Source organism: Myxocyprinus asiaticus, chromosome 24, assembly GCF_019703515.2.
Source record: "Myxocyprinus asiaticus isolate MX2 ecotype Aquarium Trade chromosome 24, UBuf_Myxa_2, whole genome shotgun sequence".
Lineage (NCBI taxonomy): Eukaryota > Metazoa > Chordata > Actinopteri > Cypriniformes > Catostomidae > Myxocyprinus > Myxocyprinus asiaticus.
This window is the reverse complement of record NC_059367.1, coordinates 11,985,183-12,008,966: the sequence shown is the minus strand read 5'-3', so window position 1 is coordinate 12,008,966 and position 23,784 is coordinate 11,985,183. Positions and strand designations below refer to the sequence as shown.

Sequence of the window (23,784 nt, the reverse complement as noted above, 5' to 3'; positions counted from 1 at the left end):
CAGACCTCATCTCTGCAATTTCAGGGAAACAGCTCAGGACTCAGGATCGCAGATCTGACACAAACAGTGACATAAAATGAAAGGAAATAAATGGAGAGAAAAAAGAAGAAAAGGCAAAGCATCCAAAGTTCTGCATCACTTACTTTTCAATTACGGCAGTCGAAGCAGAACGAATTGTTAGTGCCATTTATTGACTGTGCCTTTCTCGTTATTAAAGTACAAGTGAAGAAATCCATCCTTGTGTGTAACAACCTGCCTGTTTTACAATAACAAAGTGTTCCTTTTCTGTCAGATAGCCTTTGTCATCTGGAAAGAAACAAGGAAAAGAGAATGGCAGGGATGGCAAAACAGCATACTGGCAGAAACATTCTCCTCTACACACACTGATACAGTTAATTGTGATCCTGAAGAATGCCTCTTCTCTCACAGCATTCAGCTGAAACCATCAGTGCAGAACAAAAGTAATAGGTGAATGAATCGATTATGGTAATGATTGGCTGGCTGAAAGATTTTTTTGTGCTGTATGAGAGGGATATGAGAGATATTGAAAGCGCATTAACGGAGATACCACACTGGATCTCTCTTTCTCAGAGGTGGAAAGCCACAGTGTACTAGTAGGCAAGCATGGGCCTTTTTTTTTTTAGCTTAAGTGATCTTTGCACTTATGTTGATGTTCTACATAATAGACCACATCAGACCAATGTGATTTATCTCCTAGTAAATTCAAAAGGATACAACAATGGTGCATTCATTCTGCAGTTTGCTGTACCAAATCTTATTTCCAAGACTGAGCAGTCTTAAGAGATTCTACTTTGAAATGTGTTTGAACATAATGGCAATACCAGGTAATGAAATAGTTATGGCACATTATCAATTACAAATATATTTGACTTATTATTTATGTTAGGCAGAATGTCACCATTCACTGACATTGCATTGTCTTCCATGTAATGAAAGTGAATAGTGACTGTGGTTGTCACTCTGCCTAACATCTTTTGTGTTCCATAAAGGAATTAAAGTCATATATATTTGGAAAAACATAAGGGTGTGTAAATGATGATAGAATTGTTATTTTGGGCTGAAGTGTCCCTTTAATAACTTTGCAAAAATAAATTATTACCATATATTGTGTTGTCTAAACTAACCATGTTTATAAATAAATAATAAATGGTTATTCAAGTTTACTAAAATAATATCCTGACTGCTACCATATATATATATATATATATATATATATATATATATATATATATATATATATATATATATATATATATATACATATGGTAGCAGTCAGGATATATTTTATATATATATATATATTAAATGCTTATAGTATTAAAATATATGATTAATTAAAATAATAGTATACTATATATTATTTATAGTATAATAATATTATAATCATTAATAATACATAATAAATAAGTATTATTTCAGATGGAATGGCACTTTAAAATCAATTGAAGCTTAGTAATATTCTCTCTTTTTTATTTACAAATATATATATATATATATATATATATATATATATATATATATATATATATATATATATATATATATATTCTTTTTTTTTAAACCCCTAAAACAAACCATTGATGGTCTCTGTTTTGATTAGTACAGTCTTAACCAAAGAGGTGGGGGGGGGTTTCTCTGCGTTTCCTGAACTTGATACGCACCATCCAGACAGAAGTAGTCAATCGCAGAGGCCTCCTCCACAAATTCTCCCCTGTTTGTGTTTATATGTGTTTTTTAACTAATCTTTTTTGAGGGTAACTGTCAAGCCCTATCCCAAAGAGCAAGGACCAAAGAGCAAAAATAATGTACGCGTTCGTGCGTTTCTTGGAGGACGACATGTGCTACGCGTTACCTGTGTCAGACGTGAAAGATTTTCAGCCTGTGCACAAAAGAGATTTTGATAACCAGAAGGTGTATGTGGTGCTGAGAGGCACAGGCCAGCCTGCCAAAGCACACATCCTCGCCCTGGCAGGTGAGTTATGCTCTTCTGATCATATTAACAATAATAATGTCCTTCATTAATAAGCATGATTGCACTACTGTATAATGCTTCACAGATCATGTGTGCATGCACGTTCGATGTGTTAGAAATGTCATGCAACTTAGTTGCACATATTTGTTTAATATGTATTCACATTTGCATGTGCTTGAACCACTAGTTTGTTACGCATTACAATTCGTTTATGACGTAATAATGAAAGTTGTTTTAAAGTGTTAGCAATCATTTCACCTGGGTGGCATGGACATGTATTAGACTGTTTTCTGGAGGTGTTTGGGGAAGATTAAAGCTATAATCTGTGTGTGTTAGGATCGTATGTGATTCGTGGATAGAGACGGAGAAAATATGACAGCTTTGATGTGTTTGAAACATTGTGTTGTTTTAGCTCGTTTCCAATACGGTGTTTCTTCTTTCGAGATTGACAGACGGAAGAGCGTCTGTGATTTACCAGCACGGTTTCAGATTTAAGGTTGAAGAAGAAAGTGTGTGGGAAAACGTTTTATTAAGTTTAGAAAATAACAGAAATTAAAAATGTGTTTTAAAGGAAGAAAGGAGCTCAAGCTGCTAGGCGTGTTAGCTCGCTGCTAACGCTTCCTTCATACGTCGATGGAGAATATGCTAATAAAATTATCATGACAGTAAAGAAACTGTGTCTTTGAACAGATAAAGTTGTGAAATATCTGTTTTGTTCGGCTTATAAGTTTAAATGTCTATTTGTTTTTACCAGCTAGTTATGTTTAGCTCAAGCTGCTAGGTAATACTGTCATCACGTTAGCTAACAAGGCAAGCTTTATTTTTGTTTAGTGTTTTCTTTTATGTCCTTCATTTCACTTGAAACCTTAAGTCAGCATATTATAATGTTAAATCACCACCATATCTTATAAGAGTATAACAAGCCTTGAATAAGACTTAAGTGTTATGTGGTGTTTAAACCAGTGCTGGTGGCAGATTTGTAGTCTTGTCACTTCCTGCTTAAGCTCAAACTGTGAAAACCACCAGCCTCTTACACTCCTGCTTTAATTAGGACTATTTAGATATATTACTAATCTACATGTGTGGCTTAACCTGCTCTTACAACCCTGATCTCGTTAGGAACAGAAGTCTGGACTCCAGGATGGGTTTTATTAAGCTGGTAAATCAGTTAAATTTTGAATTTAAGCAGTCTACAATCTGTTGTGGTCGACTTGGAGTCTCATTTGCCATACCTGGCCCATGTAGAATACTGAATACATTCATACTTTAAGGGACAGTTCATCCAAAATTAAAATCCTGTCATCTTTAACTCATTATGTAATTCCAAACCATGTATGACTTACTTTCTTCCATGGAACACCAATGGAGAAGTTTAGAAGAATGTCTGAGCTGCTCTCTTCCATATAATGATATTAAATGGGAATGCGGTGCTATCAAATTCCAAAATGGACAAAAAGCCTTAAAATCATCATAAGAGTAGTCCATATGACTTGTGCGCTACATTCCAAATCTTATGAAGTCATATTATAGCATTGTGTGAAGAACAGACAGAAATTTAAGTCATTATTCAGTTACAGTCTTGCCTTCAAAATCTTGCTTGACAGCCATTCACTTTTGTTGTATGACAAGCAGCTTGGACATTTTGCTGAATATAAAGTCATACATGTTTCCAAAGATATAAGGGTGAGTTAATGATCACCATTGTAATTTTTGGGTGAACTTTAACATTTAACATTGTTTTAACTGTTTCATCCAAAGTACAGAGATTAATTATTATTTGCACTCCTGACATTTGCCTCCTCTTTTTCAGAAAGTATTGAGGAATTTGAGCACAGTATTATGCAAAAGAAGATGAAAACACCCAAGATGTCAAACAGAAACACAGTGGAGAATCACTTTGGGGAGGAGCGAATGCCTCTTAGACATAAAAAGGTAGAGTTGGACTGCATTCTTTTTTAAGAAAGGGTAGAGCACATCTGAATGAATTCAGATGTTAGTGGTGTGGATGTGTAGACAAAGGGTCAGATCATAAATGGCTCAGCAGGGATTTTCTACTGAAATTAAGAGTGTATTTATATTCTGCAAACAAAGTTTTGGCTTTTATGGAATTTGGCTTGACATTTAATGTTTCAAACAGAGATTGCGTTAACGAAAAATTTTGGCCTAAGTCATTTTATGAACTTTACAAACATTGGTGCACAATCCAAAATGCTTGATTTTTACAGAGAAGGTTAAAAGGTAAAGGTTTATTGTATTTCCCTACTTTAGAAACATTCTCACAATAAACAATGAGGATTAGAATAATGGGAGAAAATAAAGTTTTAAAGCAAATAACCCACAACACCATGCTTGGTAAGAGTAAAGGAGCTCTTGTTACAGTTCTTATTAAAACAGTGTTTCATTAAAAATACCAAGTGTTACAATATTTTAATGAACAATGGCATGATAATATAAACGTTTTACTTTTCAGATTTTGTTCACTTTTTGTGACCGAAATAATAAGAACTTATTAGTTCAATAAGAACTTATCAGTGACAACTTATGCATGTTAGTAGATTTTTGTTCTTTATTCTTATTTAACATTGTATCTAATGTTTTGTCAAGTCCAGGTCATTGTAGACCTAAACCCTACATACATTCTGGGAAAATAAAAACAACAGCTGATAAAAAAAAAATAAATCAAACAAACAGAAGTTTTGCAAGCTAGTCCATCAAAGTAAAGGACAATGATTTTTTGTAGCTCAGCCTCTGGTTTCATTTAAGCGGTTTAATTTAATCTGACTGATTCAGCAAGATATCAAAAAAGGGCATATGTTTATCATAATTTCTTACCTGTGTAATCCATTAGGTTAACAATCTTGTTTTGTATGCTCTTGAAGTTCATGCCGTAATTACTTAATATAGCTTAATTGTCTTTAGGCAAATTTGTTTGAATATGAATTGAGTTGATTCATCGTTTTGGATCGTTGCTATACCGACTGGATTAATTTTAATTTCATTACAACAACTCAATTCTAAGGTTCTCTATTAAATAGCATTAAATATTCAATAATGAGATTCTTTGTGAATTAGCAATATTTTGGCCCATATGTGGATTTTCCTGGTTATATATATATATCTTAAGATGGTTATTTATATCTTCAGCTTTAGTGTGTCAATAGGAAATGTAAATGTTAGACTCCCAAACATTTCTTTTGCAAATAGAAAAGATTATAATAGAAAAACAGGGAGCCCTGCAACAGATGTCATGGCCCCCACAAAGCTCCTCACTGAACATTGTGTCAGTCTGAGATTACATAAAGAGACAGAAGCAATTGAGACAGCCGAAATAGATAGAAGAATTGTGGCAAATTCTCCAAGAAACTTGGAACATCCTATCTACCAACAACCAAGAAAAACTGTGTCCAGGTGTACCTAGGAGAACTGGTGCTGTTTTAAGAGCAAAGGTGGTCACACCAAATATTGATTTAGCTTTTTTATGTTTACTGGACTTTGTATGACATTGAGTGATAAATGAAAACTATATATGTCATTATTTTTGAAGACATCCTCACTATGCAACATTTTTCACAAGTGCCTAATACTTTTGCACAGTATTGTATATATACACTGGCGGCCAAAAGTTTGGAATAATGCACAGATTTTGCTGTTTTGGAAGGAAGTGGCATTCAACTGATCACAAAGTATAGTCAGGAGATTACTGATGTAAAAAACAGCACCATCACTATTTGAAAAAAGTCATTTTTTCCCCATTTCCAGCAGCCATCATTCCAACACCTTATCCTTGAGTAATCATGCATATCAAACACTACTTAAAGCTATTTGGTTCATTAAATGAAGCTTAACATTGTCTTTGGATTTGTTTTTGAGTTGCCACAGTATGCAATAGACTGGCATGTCTTAAGGTCAATATTAGGTCAGAAATGGCACAAAAGAAACAGCTTTCTCTAGAAACTCATCAGTCAATCATTGTTTTGAGGAATGAAGGCTATACAATGCTTGAAATTGCCAAAAAAAACTGAAGATTTCATACAAAGGTGTACACTACAGTCTTCAAAGACAAAGGACAACTGGCTCTAACAAGGACAGAAAGAGAGATGGAAGGCCCAGATACAACTAAACAAGTGGAGAAGTACATCAGAGTCTCTAGTTTAAGAAATAGATGCCTCACATGTCCTCAGCTGACAGCTTCATTGAATTCTACCCGCTCAACACCAGTTTCATGTACAACAGTAAAGAGAAGACTCAGGGGTGCAGGCATTATGGGAAGAACTGCAAAGAATAAGCCACTTTTGAAACAGAAAAACAAAAAGAAATGGTTAAGAGTTGGCAAAGAAACACAGACATTGGATAACAGATAATTGGAAAAAAAACTGTTATGGATCTTAACCCCATTGAGCTTTGTGGGATCAGCTAGACTGTAAGGTGAGTGAGAAGTGCCCGACAAGACAGCCACATCTATGGCAAGTGCTACAGGAAGCGTGGGGTGAAATGTCACCTGAGTACCTGGACAAACTGACAGCTAGAATGCCAAGGATCTGCAAAGCTCTCATTGCTGCACGTGGAGGAGTTTTTGATGAGAACTCTCTGAAGTAGTTTAAGAAGTTCTGAACATGTTTTTTTTTCAAATTGTAATAGTAATTTTTCACATGATTAATGTCCTTGACTATACATTATGATCAGTTGAATGCCACTTTGGTGAATAAAAGTTCCAGTTTCTTTCCATAAGAGAAAATCTGTACATTATTCCAAACTTTTGGCTGCCAGTGAATATATATGAATTGCTAATATGAAATCTATGGAGTGGTTAAAAAATGAAGTCTGAAGTTTACATACACTTAGGTTGAAGTCATTAAAACTAATTTTGTAACCACTCCACAGATTTCATATTAGCAAACTATAGTTTTGGCAAGTCGTTTCGGACATCTACTCCGGACATCTATTTTTCCAACAGTTGTTTACAGACAGATTGTTTCAATTTTAATTGACTATATCACAATTCCATACATACAGTTTACATACACTAAGTTTCTGTGCCTTTAAGTAGCTTGGAAAATTCCAGAAAATGATGTCAAGCCTTTAGGCAATTTGCCATTTAGCTTCTAATAGGCTAATTGCAGGTGTACCTGTGGATGTATTTTAAGACCATCCTTCAAACTCAGTGCCTCTTTGCTTGACATCATGGGAAAATCAAAAGAAATCAGCCAAAACCTCAGGAAAAAAAACTGTGGACCTCCACAAGTCTGGTTCATCCTTGGGAGCAATTTCCAAACACCTGAAGGTACCAAGTTTATCTGTACAAACAATAGTACGCAAGTATAAACACCATTGGACCATGCAGCATCATACTGCTCAGGAAGGAGACACATTCTGTCTCCTAGAGATGAGTCTCCTGGGATTGATTTGCAAAAAGTGCAAATCAATCCCAGAACAACAGCAAAGGACCTCGTGAAGATGCTGAAGGAAACAGGTAGACAAGTATGTACATCCACATGTCAGGTTATCGACATAACCTGAAAGGCTGCTCAGCAAGGAAGAAGCCACTGCTTCAAAACCAGACTACAGTTTGCAAGTGCACATGGGGACAAATATCTTACTTTTTGGAGAAATGTCCTCTGGTCTGATGAAACAAAAACTGTTTGGCCATAATGATCATCGTTATGTTTGGAGGAAAAAGGGTGAGGCTTGCAAGCTGAAGATCACCATCCCAGCCGTGAAGCATGGGGGTGGCAGCATCATGTTGTGGGGGTGCTTTGCTGCAGGATGGACTGGTGCACTTCACCAAAGGAAAATTATGTGGATATATTGAAGCAACATCTCAAGACATCAGCCAGGAAGTTAAAGCTCGGTCGCAAATGGGTCTTCCAAATGGACAGTGACCCCAAGCATACCCCCAAAGTTGTGGCAAAATGGCTTAAGGACAACAAAGTCAAGGTATTGGAGTGGCCATCACAAAGCCCTGACCTCAATCCGATTTTGGGCAAATTTGTGGGCAGAACTGAAAAGACGTGTGCGAGCAAGGAGGCCTACAAACCTGACTCAGTTACACCAGTTCTGTCTGGAGTATTGGGCCAACATTCCAGCAACTTATTGTGTGAAGCTTGTGGAAGGCTACCCAAAATGTTTGACCAAAGTTAAACAATATAAAGGCAATTCTACCAAATACTAACAAAGTGTATGTAAACTTCTGACCCACTGGGAATGTGATGAAAGAAATAAAAGCTGAAATAAATCATTCTCTCTACTATTATTCTGACATTTCTTAAAATAAAGTAGTGATCCTAACTGACCTAAGACAGGGAATGTTTTCTACGATTAAATGTCAGGAATTGTGAAAAACTGAGTTTAAATGTATTTGGCTAAGGTGTATTTAAACGTCTGACTTCAACTCTGTGTGTGTGTGTGTGTGTGTCTGTGTGTCTGTGTGTCTGTGTATGTGTGTGTGTGTGTGTGTGTGTGTGTGTGTGTGTGTGTGTATATATATATATATATATATACATATACACACACACTACCGTTCAAAAGTTTGGGGTCACTTGCCTGAAATGTTACTCATGATCTTATGCTTATGCTTAAATGTTTGAAATTATTTTTGTAGACAAAAATATAATTGTGCCAACATATTAATTTATTTAATTACAAAACAAAAATTTTATAAAAAAATTTTATTTTTTGAAATGGATGACTTGGACCGAGTAATTAAGAAAAGTAGCCATTAAGTGCCCAGCATATAGATGGGAACTCCTTCAATACGGTTTAAAAAGCATCCCAGGGTGATTCCTCATGAAGTTGGTTGAGAAAATGCCAAGAGTACATTTCTGCAAAATCTAGGCAAAGTGTGGCCACTTTGAAGATGCTAAAATATAACACAGTTTTGATTTATTTTGGATTTTTTTAGTCACAACATAATTCCCATATTTCCATTTCTATTATTCCATAGTTGTGATGACTTTACTATTATTCTAAAATGTGAAAAAAAAATTTTTTTTCCAGGGCTGCACTTTTGACAACAGTAGTCATTTTAATTTTGTACTTTTGTAATCATCTTGATACTCCTGCTGTTATAGAGCAGTCTCTCCTGGAGATCTATCATCCTCCAGTGTCACATTAAACTTTGTGTTCTATTCCCTTCCATTCATACTCATGCAAGTGTGGGAGAGCTGGAACACAAGCTTGTTCATAGAAGTGTAGTCTTTGACTGTAGGGCTGTTACTATCGATAATTTTTTTCAGATTATTTTGTAATCGAGTAATCTAACGATTATTCTGCTGATTAAGTAATCTGAAAAATTATTTAATAAAGTCACTGTTGGCTAAAATGCATTCATTAGCCTAAGTTTTGATGTACTCTACTCTAGAATAACAACAACAAACATTGTGCAAACAATATCTAAACCCAACAGACACCCAAAGAAGATCTAAAATATAAAAAAAATAGTATATAATTCAAGCTGACAGATATTGGCTACTCCAGGTGTGCTCAACTTTTTGTATTGCAACATCTCCTTTTTTTTATTTTTATTTACTAGTTCAACACGATCTACCCATTTCATTTTAGAACTCAAATATGGGAAATCAGGCAATGGAAATAAAATATTTGATCATTTCTGAAACAATCTTGTTTATTGAGGATGAGTTATATTCATGGTTAAACAATTTTATGGAGATATAAAAGCCATTTTATTTGTTTGTTATTGTTTTTTTTTTTTACTCTCACTTACATGCAACATGGAATACAATAGGCTATTTATAGTAATCACATCTGTCAGAGATGTTTTAACTCTATTGCGTTGAGCTGCAGCAGTTGCGGGCATTGTTGCACTTGTGCTACATTCTGCCTTGATCGCAAAAACTTGTCGCTTGCCATGTACCTTGTAAAATACAGTGTAAAAGTATCTGGACATTCAGTTCCTTCTTGAGTAAACACTGTTAATCATTTCACATGCAAAGAGTAGCCGCTACTCTCTCAGGTAATCCTGTTTCATATTGTGTCTGCGGGACGCAAGATGCCCGCTGTGTGGCTTTAACAACAGACCTGCGTTGAGCTTTGACTGACAGCATACATAGCTTCTGCTCTGTTCAGTAAATAAAGTTCTCTAGATTCCCACATTGAGTTTTACCTGTGATAATGGCCATAATCTATAAAATATTTATCGGAAGTGGGGCATTGCCACTATTACAAACTTTATCATCATGAAACTTAATTTACATGTGGAGAAAGATCGCATTTACATTCAAATTGTCGTCTGGATTCAGTCAGATTTACTGAGCAGAAAGTGTTTGTGCATCTGTCACTGCCGTTGTAACTTTAAGTCCGACGGATGTCTATTTAATTACATTATTTTATGATGCTTCTTAAAAGCCTGTATTGCAAATGATTGTGTAGATAAATAGATTTAGAGTGCATTCCAATGGGTCCCGTGTGCAAACATGCCTCCTTTCTATTTAAATACGGCTTATTATGGATTGCGCTTCAGTCGCAAAAATTGCCCGGTGCAATTTACATTGCGCTATTACCGTCAAATGACAAACGGGCAGTAAAATGATTTATTCTTTAAGAGAAGTTTGTGTACAATTTCTATTGATCGTATCAGCAGTAATTCTTCAAATAATGAACAAATGATGGAGAAGAGTGTTATAATCTGTCATATATCCAGATGTGTGGTATAGTCAAAGAGATTATTCCGGTGTCTGGATCACAGTAGTCAGTGATCACTTGAAATCACTTGACAGGTGCAGTTTTCTTTTCTTTGTTGACTCCCTATTGAAACAATTTGGGTGAACACAAAGATCTTCAATGCCATGTTCAGGTGTATTTGATTAGAGTTGGAACTAAACTCTGGAGGAAGGTCCTTTGAGGAACAGGATTGAGTTCCCACCATAGAGGGTAGTATTATGTACTTATACCTGTACGCCATATGCACTAGTCAAGAATGACACCTTCAACCTTCTGATGCAGGTTCAGTCACAGGAACAACAGCGGGCCAGCTCCAACTCCTCAAAGAGCCTGGCCGCAGTGGTGGCACGGCTGGAGAGGAATGCCGTCAACTCATGCATGGAAGGAGAGGAGCTGGACAGACTCACAACAGAGAAAGAAGAGGAGCAGGGCGAAGCTGTGGTGCCTCGCGTGCTGTACGAGGAGCTGGTGCACAGCTACAGGCAACAGGAAGAGGAAATGAGACGGCTGCAACAGGAACTGGAGCGCACACGCAGGCAGCTGCTGCAGCAAGCCAAAAAACTTAAGGAGTACGGGAGTCTGCTGACCGAAGTCAAGGAGCTGCGTGACTTTAATCGACGTTTGCAGGATGTCCTGCTCATGAGGCTTGGCAGCGGTGAGATTTTAATGAATGCATGTGCCTCACACATATTGACACTTGATTCTTTGGCTAAAGGCTTGTTCACAAGTCTGATGTGACTAAATAACACTAAAGTGTAAAATATTCACAAACAATTTTTGCACCAAAAAACAAAACAATTCTAAGTCCAGTGCTGAATTTTCATCAGTTTTTGAAAATCTTGGAATTAATTGTTCTGAATTTAAACAGAACAGTTTTTTTTTTTCGTATAGTGCATCTTTTTCGTGCAAAATTTTTAGACTTTGTGTGAATAGGCCTTTGAGTCAACATGAAATCAAAATGTACCCTATTTACAACCTTAATAAATGTTCCTTTTCTTATTGTGCCCAGTTCATCCATGCAAGTTTCGTAAACTCATCTATTTATTTACTTGCTCCTTCTCTGAAATTACTTTGCTTGTCGGCTGACATCACATCAACCAAGCCCCCCCCAATTAAGTTCAAAATGCTATGGCTAGTCAGCTTAAAGTAGGCTATTGTGAGCTACGTATTTAGTGTAGTATTTAGTTCATCTCATTACATTTTTTAAATGTAAATATTGTTACTAGACTATTTAAATACCTGGTTCACACCAGTATTCAAAAGTCATCTTCATAGCTTTAACTGTGGGGCATTTTTCACATCAGATGAAGACTACAGTACAGACTGCTTAAAGAGGACATGGTTTCCAGAACTCCCAGGACAGTGTCCTGGCCAGCTGCTTTGTCTGTATGTGTCTGGGGAACAGACTGTGGGCTGGAGCGAGCTGGTGGTGCAGGCTGCAGATTAGACCGACCAGGGTGCTTTAGGGTCAGGAGTGTAGTGCACTGACCGATATTAAAACTCAACAGATACATTAGGGCTTAGTGCTGCCAGCCACCAAGCCAGCTTACTGAGCTAAAATAACCCGGCTGTCTCAAGGCACAGGGGAGCCCTGTTTCAGGCAGTGGTCCAACACGAGAAGGCCAGGACTTACTGCAGAACTCATTAGAGAGCAGGAACGTCTGTCTTAAACACTTTCTCAGGATTACATTTGTCTTTCTCTTGTTAAATGGTGCTTTACTGATGGGTTGTCAACATTTTGTTTGCTTCCTACAGAGCCAATGCATGACAATGGCACACAGACAATCAAATCAGAAGTGGTGGAGCCAATAAGTGAGCCACAGGATGTGTGTCAAGAGGAAGCCAATACTAGCTCCACCCACTCCCCTTCCCCGAGGACCGTCTACACCTTCAATGATGGCAAAGTATGTGCTCGCATTTGTATTTGTGTGTGTGTGTGTTTTTATGATTTTCATAGTCTCTTAATTAGTATTCTCACATAGCCAGATGTTCGACAAAACTGCAAAAGCTCTGGTCCAATTTGCAGCTTTTTGGCCAAAAACTGCCTACTTAGGCATGAAGAGACCATCTGACTGATATGTGAAGAGGCCAACCATTTGAAATAGATTATACCACAATAATAGACCCTCTGTATATATTTCAATGATGCCACTAAAGCCGGCACCACACTAGCCGACTCATAAAAAATCGATTTTGGTCGAAGGTGTCCACATGCAGACTGTTTTGCTGAGATCTCGCTCTCCACAGGCAGAGGTATGACACACTTGCTGATTTAAAAATGGTGGAGGGGTGACAGGCATACCAACTTACCGCAGCTCTCTCTATCTGATTCCCTGTCATGTGAAGCTCACCGAAATAACAACAGGAGTACCACATGAGCATAAACAATTGTACAATAGTAAGTTAGGAAGCGATAACCTTGTGAAAGTGTGCGATTGCATATTTACCCCCTCCAGGTTTACCTTAGAATGCATATGTCCATATGCAGCTTTCAGTGAGGAAAGAAATTATGTTCAATAAAAACAGACTGTTGTGCTTCTGCTCTCGTTGTCATTTAGTGTGGGAAAATGCTTGGTGACAGAATCACAATGAATTACAATCAGCATTTGTGATGATATGAAGCTGAGTGCTATGAAAACGTTCAGATCAGCTTGACGTCTTGTCAGTTCTTCAGGAAAAGAAGAAGCTCATTGGTCACTTGAAGAGAACACAAGAGCCCGCCCGGCGACAGAATGATTTTTTTTTTTTTTTTACACCTTTCTTACCGTTACTGGAACCATTCACTCAACAGGGAGTCTTGATGGTCAAGTGATTAACGACCTCCCGCTGGCAGACACTAATGCGCTTCATCTCCCTTCGCCTGGCTGGCGATTATGTTAATTAAGCTCACACCTGAAAATCGGCTAGTGTGTACCTGGCTAAATCTGACAAGCAATTTTTTTTAATTTGCCAAAAAATCCAGTGATTATTTTATCTTCCAAAGCACTTGTATCAGCAGGGCTCCTGTATACACAACTTTGTTTCTTGATAAAAACCCTGTTTCCTCTTACTCCTAGAAGTGTTATTATTAATTGGCTGCCTAAAGCCAGCCAATCAGATAAGACTACTTAATTAGTTTCTGACTCTCAAACAATTCCAAATGTCAGTTCTTATGGATGTGTTTCTCTGAGTCCGTTTAAGCTGACAGCACAGCAAATTGTCAGTCAGTACAGTTTTATTTAGCCATTTGCCTTTAAAAGTCATCCCCTTTTACAGCCCCATTTGCTGTCTTTAACTCACATGAGATGCTCAAACCACATTAAAGAAATGGACGATCAGGAGAGAATAGTGTTTGTCTCCTAGTCTCCTATTGGTGATTGCACTGATGTGCCTCGTGTTAATGTGATTCAGTGTTTCTTTTAATGTTTTGCATTGGTGTGGTTTGTCTAATTGAATAGCAAAATTTCCCCACTCCCTCACCTCCATCAGTCTCGGAGGGCCTTTTAACCAGAATGCTTGCTGTGATTTTGAGCCCTGTTAGCAGACATTGGGTCTGCGTTTTGCATTCCTCCACCCGCCTCACATGACGGGAATTTGTGTTGCATGCTGAAAGGGTTCTCAGTTCAGGCGTGACCAACAAAAGCAAATTAGGCCCTTACACATACACACATATCCGGCATTAATTATTTTGTACCACAGGAATTGTGCTGAGTGACAGGTAGCTGTAGAATAGAAAATCTCCTCTTAAGTTTAAGAGCAGTGAAAAGCTTGTCTGCTGGACCAGGGCCTAAAGAACATTAGAATTGGGGAAAAGCTGCTGGATCCGAGCCTGAAGACTGCTCAGGGTGACAAAGCAGAAGGCACATTACCTCAGCTGTTATTAACCAGCTGCCCATCAATCCACCTGATGGCTTGTTGGGCCATGTCCTCCACAGTGTGGCTTAAAAGTCAACACTGTAGTCTTGTATCTGCCAAAACACATTACTGCACTTAATGAACGGAGACCCTGTGTGTATGTTGTATGTTGATCAGAATCTGTAAGACAGTCCCTTGACTGGCCCTGCAGATCTATTGCAGGACCCTATCAGAGCATGGAACTCATAGCTACATGCAACACAAATTACTGTCAACCAGGTTCAAATTCTGAATTACATTTAATGTGGAATGTTCTTACACTGTACCATCCACAAACAGAGCTATTTAAATCATTGTGAAAGCAAAGCTACCCTGTCTCAGAAACACTTCAGGGAATAAACCACATGGCTCAGAAGTGGCAGAATGTGAAAGCAAAATCTTGTCAGTGACATGCTGGAGTGTGTGTATGCTGCATATTTAAAGAAGCGTGTATCTGCTGTAGGTGCACTTGGGCGGGGGGATTTGGGTGGAGGAGGAGAAGTGGCACCAGCTACAACGGACACAGGGAGACTCGAAATTCACCAAAAACCTGGCAGTGATGATCTGGGGCACGGAAACCCTGAAGAACCGCAGCGTGACTGGCGTCGCTACAAAGAAGAAGAAAGATGCCCTACCCAAACCACCACTCTCACCAAGCAAGCTCAAAATTGTCAGAGGTAAACACACTAGCCTTAAATTTGAGGGCCTGGTTTTGTATTTAAATTAGGTTGGGTGTCGAGAAGGGATGCAATGATATAGAAATTTTGGCTGATACCAATTCTTTTTTTATGTTTTATTTTGTTATAACTGACTAATTCAACTTGTTTTAAAAGAGATCATAGTTTCTTGCTTAGACATTTACCAAAAAAAGTATTCAGAGGTTAATGATATAACCAAGTGGTTTTGATTTTGTTTTGGTTTTGTGGATGGTCTGAAATTCTGAGATGGTTAATGGAATAGTTCACCCAAAAATGTTAATTCTTTCATCGTTTACTCACCTTTATGTCATCTTAAACTTGTATGACTTTCTTCGGTGGAACATAAATGAAGATATTTTAAATGGAGGTATGATGTCTGTTTATTCATACAATGCAAGTGAATGGTGACGAAATTTTCTATCTCCAAAAAGGACATAAAGGCAGCATAAAGGTAATCCATAATACTTGAGTGGTTTAATCTATGTTTTCTGAAGCAAATCATCTGATTTGAGTGAGAACAGACCAAAATATAACTTCTTTTTCACTCTAAATTCTTCTTGGCGACTATCATTTTAAGCTTGATAATAGTTTGTAGCACCATTTATCGCTCTGCGTATGTGTCAAGTGCTAGGAAGTGCAGTCGAGCTTAAAATCATGATCATACTTAGAGACTGCAATGGCAAGATGTACAGTGAAAAAGGAGTTTTATTTTGGTCCGTTCTCACCCAAAACTGATTTGATCGCTTCAGAAAACATATTAAACCACTTGGGTCTTGTAAATTACCTTTATGCTGCATTTATGTTATTTATTTGGAGCTTACAAATTTGGTAACCATTCACTTGTATCGTATGGATAAACAGACATTATATCTCCAAAGTAAAAAAATATTTGTTGTGTTCCACGGAAGAAAGTCATACAAGTTTAAGATGACATAAGGGCGAGTAAATGATGAGAGAATTGTAATTTTGGGGTGAACTAATTATTTTGTCTTGTATGAAATTCCTGGTCCTAACTAAATATTCTGTTCCAGAGTGTCTCTATGACCGTGTGTCTCAAGAAACGGCCGACAGTGCAGAGATCACCCAGCGATTATCCAAAGTGAACAAATACATCTGCGAAAAGATCATGGATATCAACAAATCTATCAAGAACGAGGAACGGCGAGAGTCCAAGCTTCTCATCCAACAGACAGTGAAAATGGAAAACTTCCCTTATGACGGCCTGTAGGGGTGTACTGAAGTTGTCACCATAGCTCATTCTGTTCCTCAAGGACTTCTGTTGGAGAAGGTGCACATAATCACCGGCGCTGCCAACTGAGATTTTCACTGATGCCCTCCTAAGACCTTTCTGTCTTTTACTCTCATAGACTCTGTTTTACAGCTTGTCTGACAGCTTTACCTCTCTCCACACTGCCTTAGCATGCTGATGTGCATTCTGTGAGTGAATGGGGCAGGGTGGGGCGTAATTTTGTAAACTTTGGGGAATCCGGGATGGGTTGAATATCACGCATGTTAAACAGGAGTGATCCTTTTAAATCGTGTTCGAGAAAAATGTGTTTGGCACATCAGCTTGTGTTCTGTGTCAGAACATGTCCTAAAATGTACTAAAGAAAAGGTTTTCCTTCAGAAGAAGTCTTCTTATTTCAGGAGGATATTTAGGAGGTGTTATAAATGCTGGCTTAGACTTGGAGTCTTAGAGGAGGTTGGTCACTTCATAGGGACCATCTGCTAAAGGTACTTAACATAGAGAGTTGCAATGATGCACTTTTAAACAGGGTCGCGCCCTGCATCGTCTTAATGAATGATTGATTCAATTAATCAATCTAGGCCCAATTGCTCCCATTAATTGCTTTCATGAAAAGACTACTGATGGCCTGTTCTTGTTCTTGATGGTTGTTAGGGATACAGAGGTCCCGTGTAGTCAATGATGCTAAACTATTGTCCTCAAAAATGGATTAGCGACATTTCCTTGGAGATCAGCCGTGAACAGGCAAAGAGATCACATTTAAAATTTAAATTCGGATATTCCCAGATGTACACCTATGGTGTTCCCTTTTGTTGACTTTTTTTGAGCTAATATGCTGCCTTCAAGTCCTGCTGGGAATTTCTACAAGTACAGAAGTCGTTATTACGATGAGACGTGTGTTCAAATGATTTGGGTCAGAACAAAATCAATGTGTTCTGCAAAGTTTTCCCACTGGTTATTCCGACATTGTTGAGGCTTTTATGTGTGCTGATCTTATAAATACAATCATTTTGATATGACTTGGAAGACAGCAATGGACAGAGAGAGTAGAGTATTTCATTGCCATATGTGCAAGGCCTTGTCCCAAATGGAGCACTTAATAGCCACACGGTCAGCCCAAATGAGGGCATGCTAGTGCATGCCAGGGCAAGTTGCATTCCCACTGTCACTTCCGGGACTTCATCGTACATCCTCTGGGCTTCCTCGGAGCCAACCAAATATCCTTGGGCCAAAGAAAGCCAACTAGGGACTGAGGTCAGGTCAGTGTCAAAGGCAGAGTTTCACTGAGTCAGGTCAGAGGTAGTAGCACCAAGATACTCATTTCCCAATTTTTCATATCTAACAACCAGCTTACAGAGAATTGTCAGTACTGGTCAGTAGGCAAAATCAGGGCTCTTTTGAATATTTGGGCTGATGAAAATGTGCAACATCAGAATGCGACGTCTGCTGAAACGAAGACGTGATTAATTATATTGTTGCCAGACTTGCTAGATTGTGTATCCAGTGCACAACGGTACAGGTTTGAGAAAAATGAAAAAAAAAATTGCGGGCACAGTTCAAATCTTTGTTAATTTCAAGGGCTAGCTAGTCTCCAGAGTCTGATATCTCAGCTTGAGTTTCCCTCTTCCCTCTTGGGCAGGCTGTGTGATGTTGGCACCAAAGTGGCATATTAAGGGCAACGGGTTTTAGGGCAATGCTGCATGGCTATTTGTCCGATGGTGAGAATGCAGATTGATTTTGATCTTGTGGCTCAGTGTCCAAGACTATTTGCCCCGTCTGACCAATTGATTGCCCTGGCCCGAGAGTGGAAAAGCAGCTTTGTGAAGTCTACAAGGCTGTACTGTGACGTGTTATGAATCTAAAGGATGTTCACAAGTGCTTTGCGCCCTTTTGCTGAGTTTGCACCAATACAGACTCTGCATAGGACTAATATTTGACATTTTGTATGACATAACGTCCCCAAAATGTTGAATCAGATTAGGACCGCTAGGGCTTAGAGCGGCATTTGGGACAGGGCCAAAGTAAAATGTTTGTGCTTGTGCTGATATTGTGTTGTATACAAAAGCAACAGAGACAGTACAATAAATATAGCCTAAAGTATAACATAAGTGTCTTGTACACAAAAAGGAACACATCCAATTTGATTTTAGTGAACTTGATGAACTAACAACGGAACAGGAGTTATTGTATTATCAGGTCTACGGAGATGGTGACCACTTAAGACCTTTTACCAGCCGTAAATTACACTTGGGGCTGAGGGTAAGTGGAAATCAGAGCTGGGCTGCAGGGGCTTTTTCCAGCTGGCAATCATTGGGAACTGTGTTCTCTGTTTTATAGCAAGCTGTGATTGTAATATGAGCTGATATTGCTTTAACTGCACTTTTCTGTGTGAGTGTGGAGAGATGCCAGGCGCCGTGTGTGGACGCGAGGTAAAACTGTCAGCAGCACTCAGTGTTACACACATTAACCTCTTCCTCCAGGCCAGACAAACCACAGGGTCTCAGCTCAAGCCCACCTGTAGAGGGCGCACTCATTAGGGGAGGAAATAAGATATCGTGACAACTTGCATTGAGTCATGCCATCTACACTTTAGGTCTTTGTCTCCCCTGAATGTACCTTGTCTTTTTTTTTTCTTTCATCGCATACTTTTTATTTGACTTGTCGGCGTAACAAAAAAAGAAAAAGCCGGCTCCTGCAGATTTGGGGTGTTGACTGTGATGCCATATTGCTAACTGTGAATTAACCACAGATCTGCCACACATGCTTCCCTTTCTCTTTCTTTGTTGGGTTAATTTAGCTTTTTTAATTTATTTTTTTTTAGAGTACATTTATTGGTAGGGAGAAATTTTCAATGTATATTTGGAATATATTCTCATGTTTTGGACATTTCATCATTTGTATCCAGGCTGCACCTTATCTCACTAAGCTTCTGGTTCAAAGAGTCAAACAATGTTGTAATTATATCTTTACTGGTTCATATATAGTTTATAATAATTTCTACTTTTACAGTGTATATGTGACGTTTTGCTGTTAATTTAGATCCCGGGTACTAACATTTTTTCAAGAATGCAGGGCTCTTCACAAATACATAATCTTTAATGTCGGAGAAACAAACTATATCTTAAATTGATACTTTTCATGAATTTTTACTGCAGGTATCTTAATGCTTATGAATTTCACCTCACTGTGAGTCATTTGTTACAGACAAATTTCATTTTATTTGGAGTAATTTCTGACGAGAGACCGTCATCACCTGCCTTTCTGTTCCAAGGCAGTCATTGTCCATCTTTAGCAACATAGCACTTTAATCCTAAGAAAAAATGTATACAATTCAGTCAGTGTTGGTTTTATTGATGTGATTTAAAGGGATAGTTCAACCAAAAATGAAAACCCATATGTCTGTTGAACACAAAAGAAAATGTAAGTGGATAAAATGGTAGCCTCAGTCACTTTCAATGCATCTTTTTCCATACAGTAAAAGTTAAATGTAACTGTAAGAAAGAAAGTCATACAGGTTTGGAACAACTTGAGGATGAGTAAATGACAGAATTTCCACATTTGGGTGAACTATCCCTTTAAGCAAGTAAATTAAAAAAAAAGCATTTAAAGTCAACATTAAACAATGCTTGTGAAAAAAAAGGTCTGGAGAAAACTCCTCTTCTAGCCAATGGTTATTACGCATGCATTTTTTCAGACCTTTTCTTTGCAAAAACATAAATTAGCCATCAGTTTTCTGCTTCTCAAAAGCAGTTTAGCAGCCATTTGTTTCTCATTCTCTTGAGCCTGTGAAAGATATTCCTTTTCTTTCTTACCGCAAGTTACCTCCAATATGTCAAGGTAATTACACGAGAGGACAGATTGTAATAAGGTTCTTTGTTCCACTGAATGTCTTTCTCTTCTTCATTCTTTTTTTTTTTTTCTGTAGATATTTCCTATATTGTGTGATATGTATTGCCACACTTATTGAATATTTAATGTTCCATAATGAGCTTACGTACTATGTGCGGGTATACTGGAAAAAGACAGCTTTAGGTGTGCCGAGGTTGAATGATTGCCAAACATTATCACCAGTCCATGTGGTCATACTTTCGTGTTGAGATTTGCAAGTGTAATCGTTGCCTTGAGAAAGACTAAAGCGTTATGTGCTGCTCATTGCTTTTTTGTATCGCAGCCGCGCAGAGACTCAATTCGGGCACAGCAGCGTTCAGATCCGAGGAAAATTAAAAATTGAAAGTCTCTTCAGCGATGAGATCAAACCAGTGAGTCCCATCAGGGAAATTCAGACTTTTAAATACAATCATGTACAGTATTTATAGGATAAAAGGCTACAAATGTAATCCAGTAGCCTCTCAGAGGCTGTATTTCTCTCATCTGGGAGACTGAATCTGTTTTGCAGGCTGGTGCCTTTGCTTTTAAGTGGCTGTGTATTAGTGATGCTTTGCTTTGGAGCTGGTCTGTGTTTTTCTGCATAAAGCAAGACCAGTGCAAAGCACATGAGGGATCAACATATCTTCTGAGTTGTCCTTGCCATGTTGGCCAGGAGATGTTTTGTCGTGTTGTCATCAAATCTGAATGCGTGTTGTTGTTTGGGATTGTGTTGTTGTGTTGAAAATAAGTGGAATCTCAGCATGGACAGTTTGTTTTCAGTCTGATAAATATGAACTTGCACAAAAAATGGCCCCTGCTAAGGTTGTCTACAGTTATCTAAGCTAAAGAAAAAAAGAAAGAAAGATACAGGACGAATATATTTTTGTTGACGATGTCTATCGATTTTATATGGTGTTGCTGTGCTCAGACTTCTGTCCAGATGTTAATTGCCTGATCTGTGTTGTTCTCTGTTTTATATCAAAATAGCATTAACCTTTAGATAATGTTTGTGAATACGACTATATACAGAATGGGGGAAAAAATTATATGTTTTTTTTTTCTTTAATCCTCTGTTTAGTGATTTGTATTGTTTGATGCCAAAAAAAAAAAAAAAAAAGCATAATGGGAAAGTTCTGTGGGGAAAAATTTGAATTCCTTTGTTCTGCTTTACTAGCGTACATACTGAGATTGTCAGTCAAATGCTGAGGACCCGCCCACATGCCATAGCAATTACAAAAACTGCCCAGTACTCCACTATAGCAAAAATTGCAACATCCTGTTGCTACCCCTCAAGTGGGGTTCACTTTATTTCACAAATTCACCACTTATATTAAAGGACCCCACTCAGAGCCTTTCTTATTTATTACACAATATTCTCAGTTCTACTAGTGAAAGTGGAAAAATGTATTTTTGATAAAACAAATGCAGGTTATAATCCAAAAACAAGCATGTAGTGTCACAGTCCTACCTCATTGCTGCGTATCGTCTGTCTAGGTATGTGCTGTACACTTAGATCCTCACTTTATTCACATTAAGATGTTTATATTTTATGTTTCTTTGCAGTAATAACATTTTTATCCCTTTGATGGTGCTACCAGCAGGCATGGGTTGTCTAATCTGTGTTACCTCGGATGGTGCTAATTTTTCTACTGTTTTGGAGGTCGTCCAGCTTTGCATGAGTAAAAACTGTTATCTGTGTTAGTTTTATTGCAACAAGAGCTTTGTAATAAAAATAAAGCATAGGTCAGATAAAATCTTACAAATTATATCCAGCATGTTGTAAAATTTGGTTACATATTTCAAATAAGAGATACATACCTCTAACCAATTACCTCACAGTCTTGAGATTACTGTTTTAAATGAAATATTACTGAACAATAGATGCAGAATCTATCTGTGGCCATATAACATTGTCTTTATTTTACAATTCAAACCTACTGCTGGAGTAAGAAACCTAATAATCTAAACCGTCTACCTAAATATTACTGGGCAGTTTACTCTCACAGCAATGTGGTCCTCAGCAATTAATGTATTTAATCCCACTGTAGTCGCTGCAGAGTGCAACTAATGTAAAAGTCTTGCGTATTTGTGGTGGTGGGATTGATAATGTGCAGTACATGAACTGTAAAGAGTTTTCCTAACTTACCAAAGTGGTTCCCTCCCAAAGAACAGTTTGAAAACAAAGTCTCTAATTTGCATTTCAGTCCGCGAAAACTGGCTCATACAATTTTTTTTAATTATTTTTTTTATACAGACAGTTGATTCAGTAAGAGTGGGAAATGGGCAAATTGTGTGAATTTGTTAACGAACACTTTCCATGTGTACATTTCAATGATTTAATGTCATATCTTAAGATATGAAGCAGATGGGCTTCATGAACTGACCTCAAGACCCGAATAAGTTCAGAATTGACCATGTTGCATTTTAATCTGAACATTTATGCATTTTCATGTCTTTTTCTTGTCTAAATCATCTCCTTCATTCTTGCTGCTGAATAAATATCTAAAAACCTATATATACATATAAAGTATATATGTATTAATCAATATTTTTCGGAAAGATGTTGATGGTGAATGTCGGATGAAATAACTGTGAACATGCTCTCTTTCAGGTCTGCATTTATGGGTGGTTGTGGGTATTTCTTGATACGGTGACTTTTTGGTTAGTATTGGTTTTACCACAGTGTTAGGTTAATGCCCTTGACCCTGGGCTTTTGTCAGCAGGATGTCTTTTATAAATACATCATCCTGCTTACAATACTCCCAAGTTTGTGTTCCAATAAGTTAGGTCAGTTTTCTTGCACACAGATCAAGTCTAAGTCAGGACACTCTGTGGGGAACTTTTATTCGTACTGTGTTTTTAGGCTGAACTCGGCTTGATTTCTGGTAAACTTGGCCCTTACTGCACCTTGTGTCTGCCTCCATGGGGACTCAAACAGAAAACAGGAAGAAAGACAACGGAAAGAAAAATCAAATGTTTCCATGTAAACCAGTTGCCCTCCTCACATGTGCGCAGCTGGTTTTGCTGGTTAACATTAGTTGTGTGTGTATGCGTGTATGTGTGTGCTGCAGTCTGAGTGCTCTTGTTCAGTGTGTACAGATCAACAGAATAAATTCAGACTTTTATTCTACAAACAAAAACCTCTCAGTGTGAGCTGTTGTTTTATTTGTTCACCAAGGGACACATTTTTGTTTGAATAGATAGCCTTGCAGCCAGATCATGGGCATGTTTAAAAGCAGTAGATCATAAAGCTTTAAAATCTAATATCTAGTATTGGGACAGACTACTAAAATTGTGTAATGGTCTATGATATCATAGACCCCTTTTGTCATATTGAGTTTGCGTGCAAGTTTTAGCACCTTGCTAACTTAATTGCTGTAAACTTATCAGCAGTTTTTAAATGTATGAACATTAAAGTGTAAGGTGCTGTA

General features: G+C 37.8%; 2 protein-coding genes across 3 annotated transcripts in view; both read left to right on the top strand.

Annotated features, from left to right (window-relative positions):
- Positions 1 to 23,784, top strand: part of LOC127415255 (cytosolic carboxypeptidase 6-like) — a 594,524-nt gene that overhangs the window by 431,246 nt on the left and 139,494 nt on the right. The window lies entirely within an intron of this gene.
- Positions 1,692 to 19,412, top strand: LOC127415259 (BEN domain-containing protein 5-like). Of its 2 annotated transcripts, none has more exons than XM_051653942.1 (6): positions 1,692 to 1,993; positions 3,804 to 3,925; positions 10,952 to 11,324; positions 12,425 to 12,573; positions 15,006 to 15,219; positions 16,272 to 19,412. In XM_051653942.1, the coding sequence occupies exons 1-6, from the start codon at positions 1,825 to 1,827 to the stop codon at positions 16,466 to 16,468; spliced, it is 1,224 nt and encodes a 407-aa protein (XP_051509902.1). In that variant the 5' UTR covers positions 1,692 to 1,824; the 3' UTR covers positions 16,469 to 19,412. The 2 variants fall into 2 exon arrangements, with proteins under 2 accessions (XP_051509902.1, XP_051509903.1); XM_051653943.1 differs by lacking the exon at positions 1,692 to 1,993 and adding an exon at positions 3,132 to 3,152.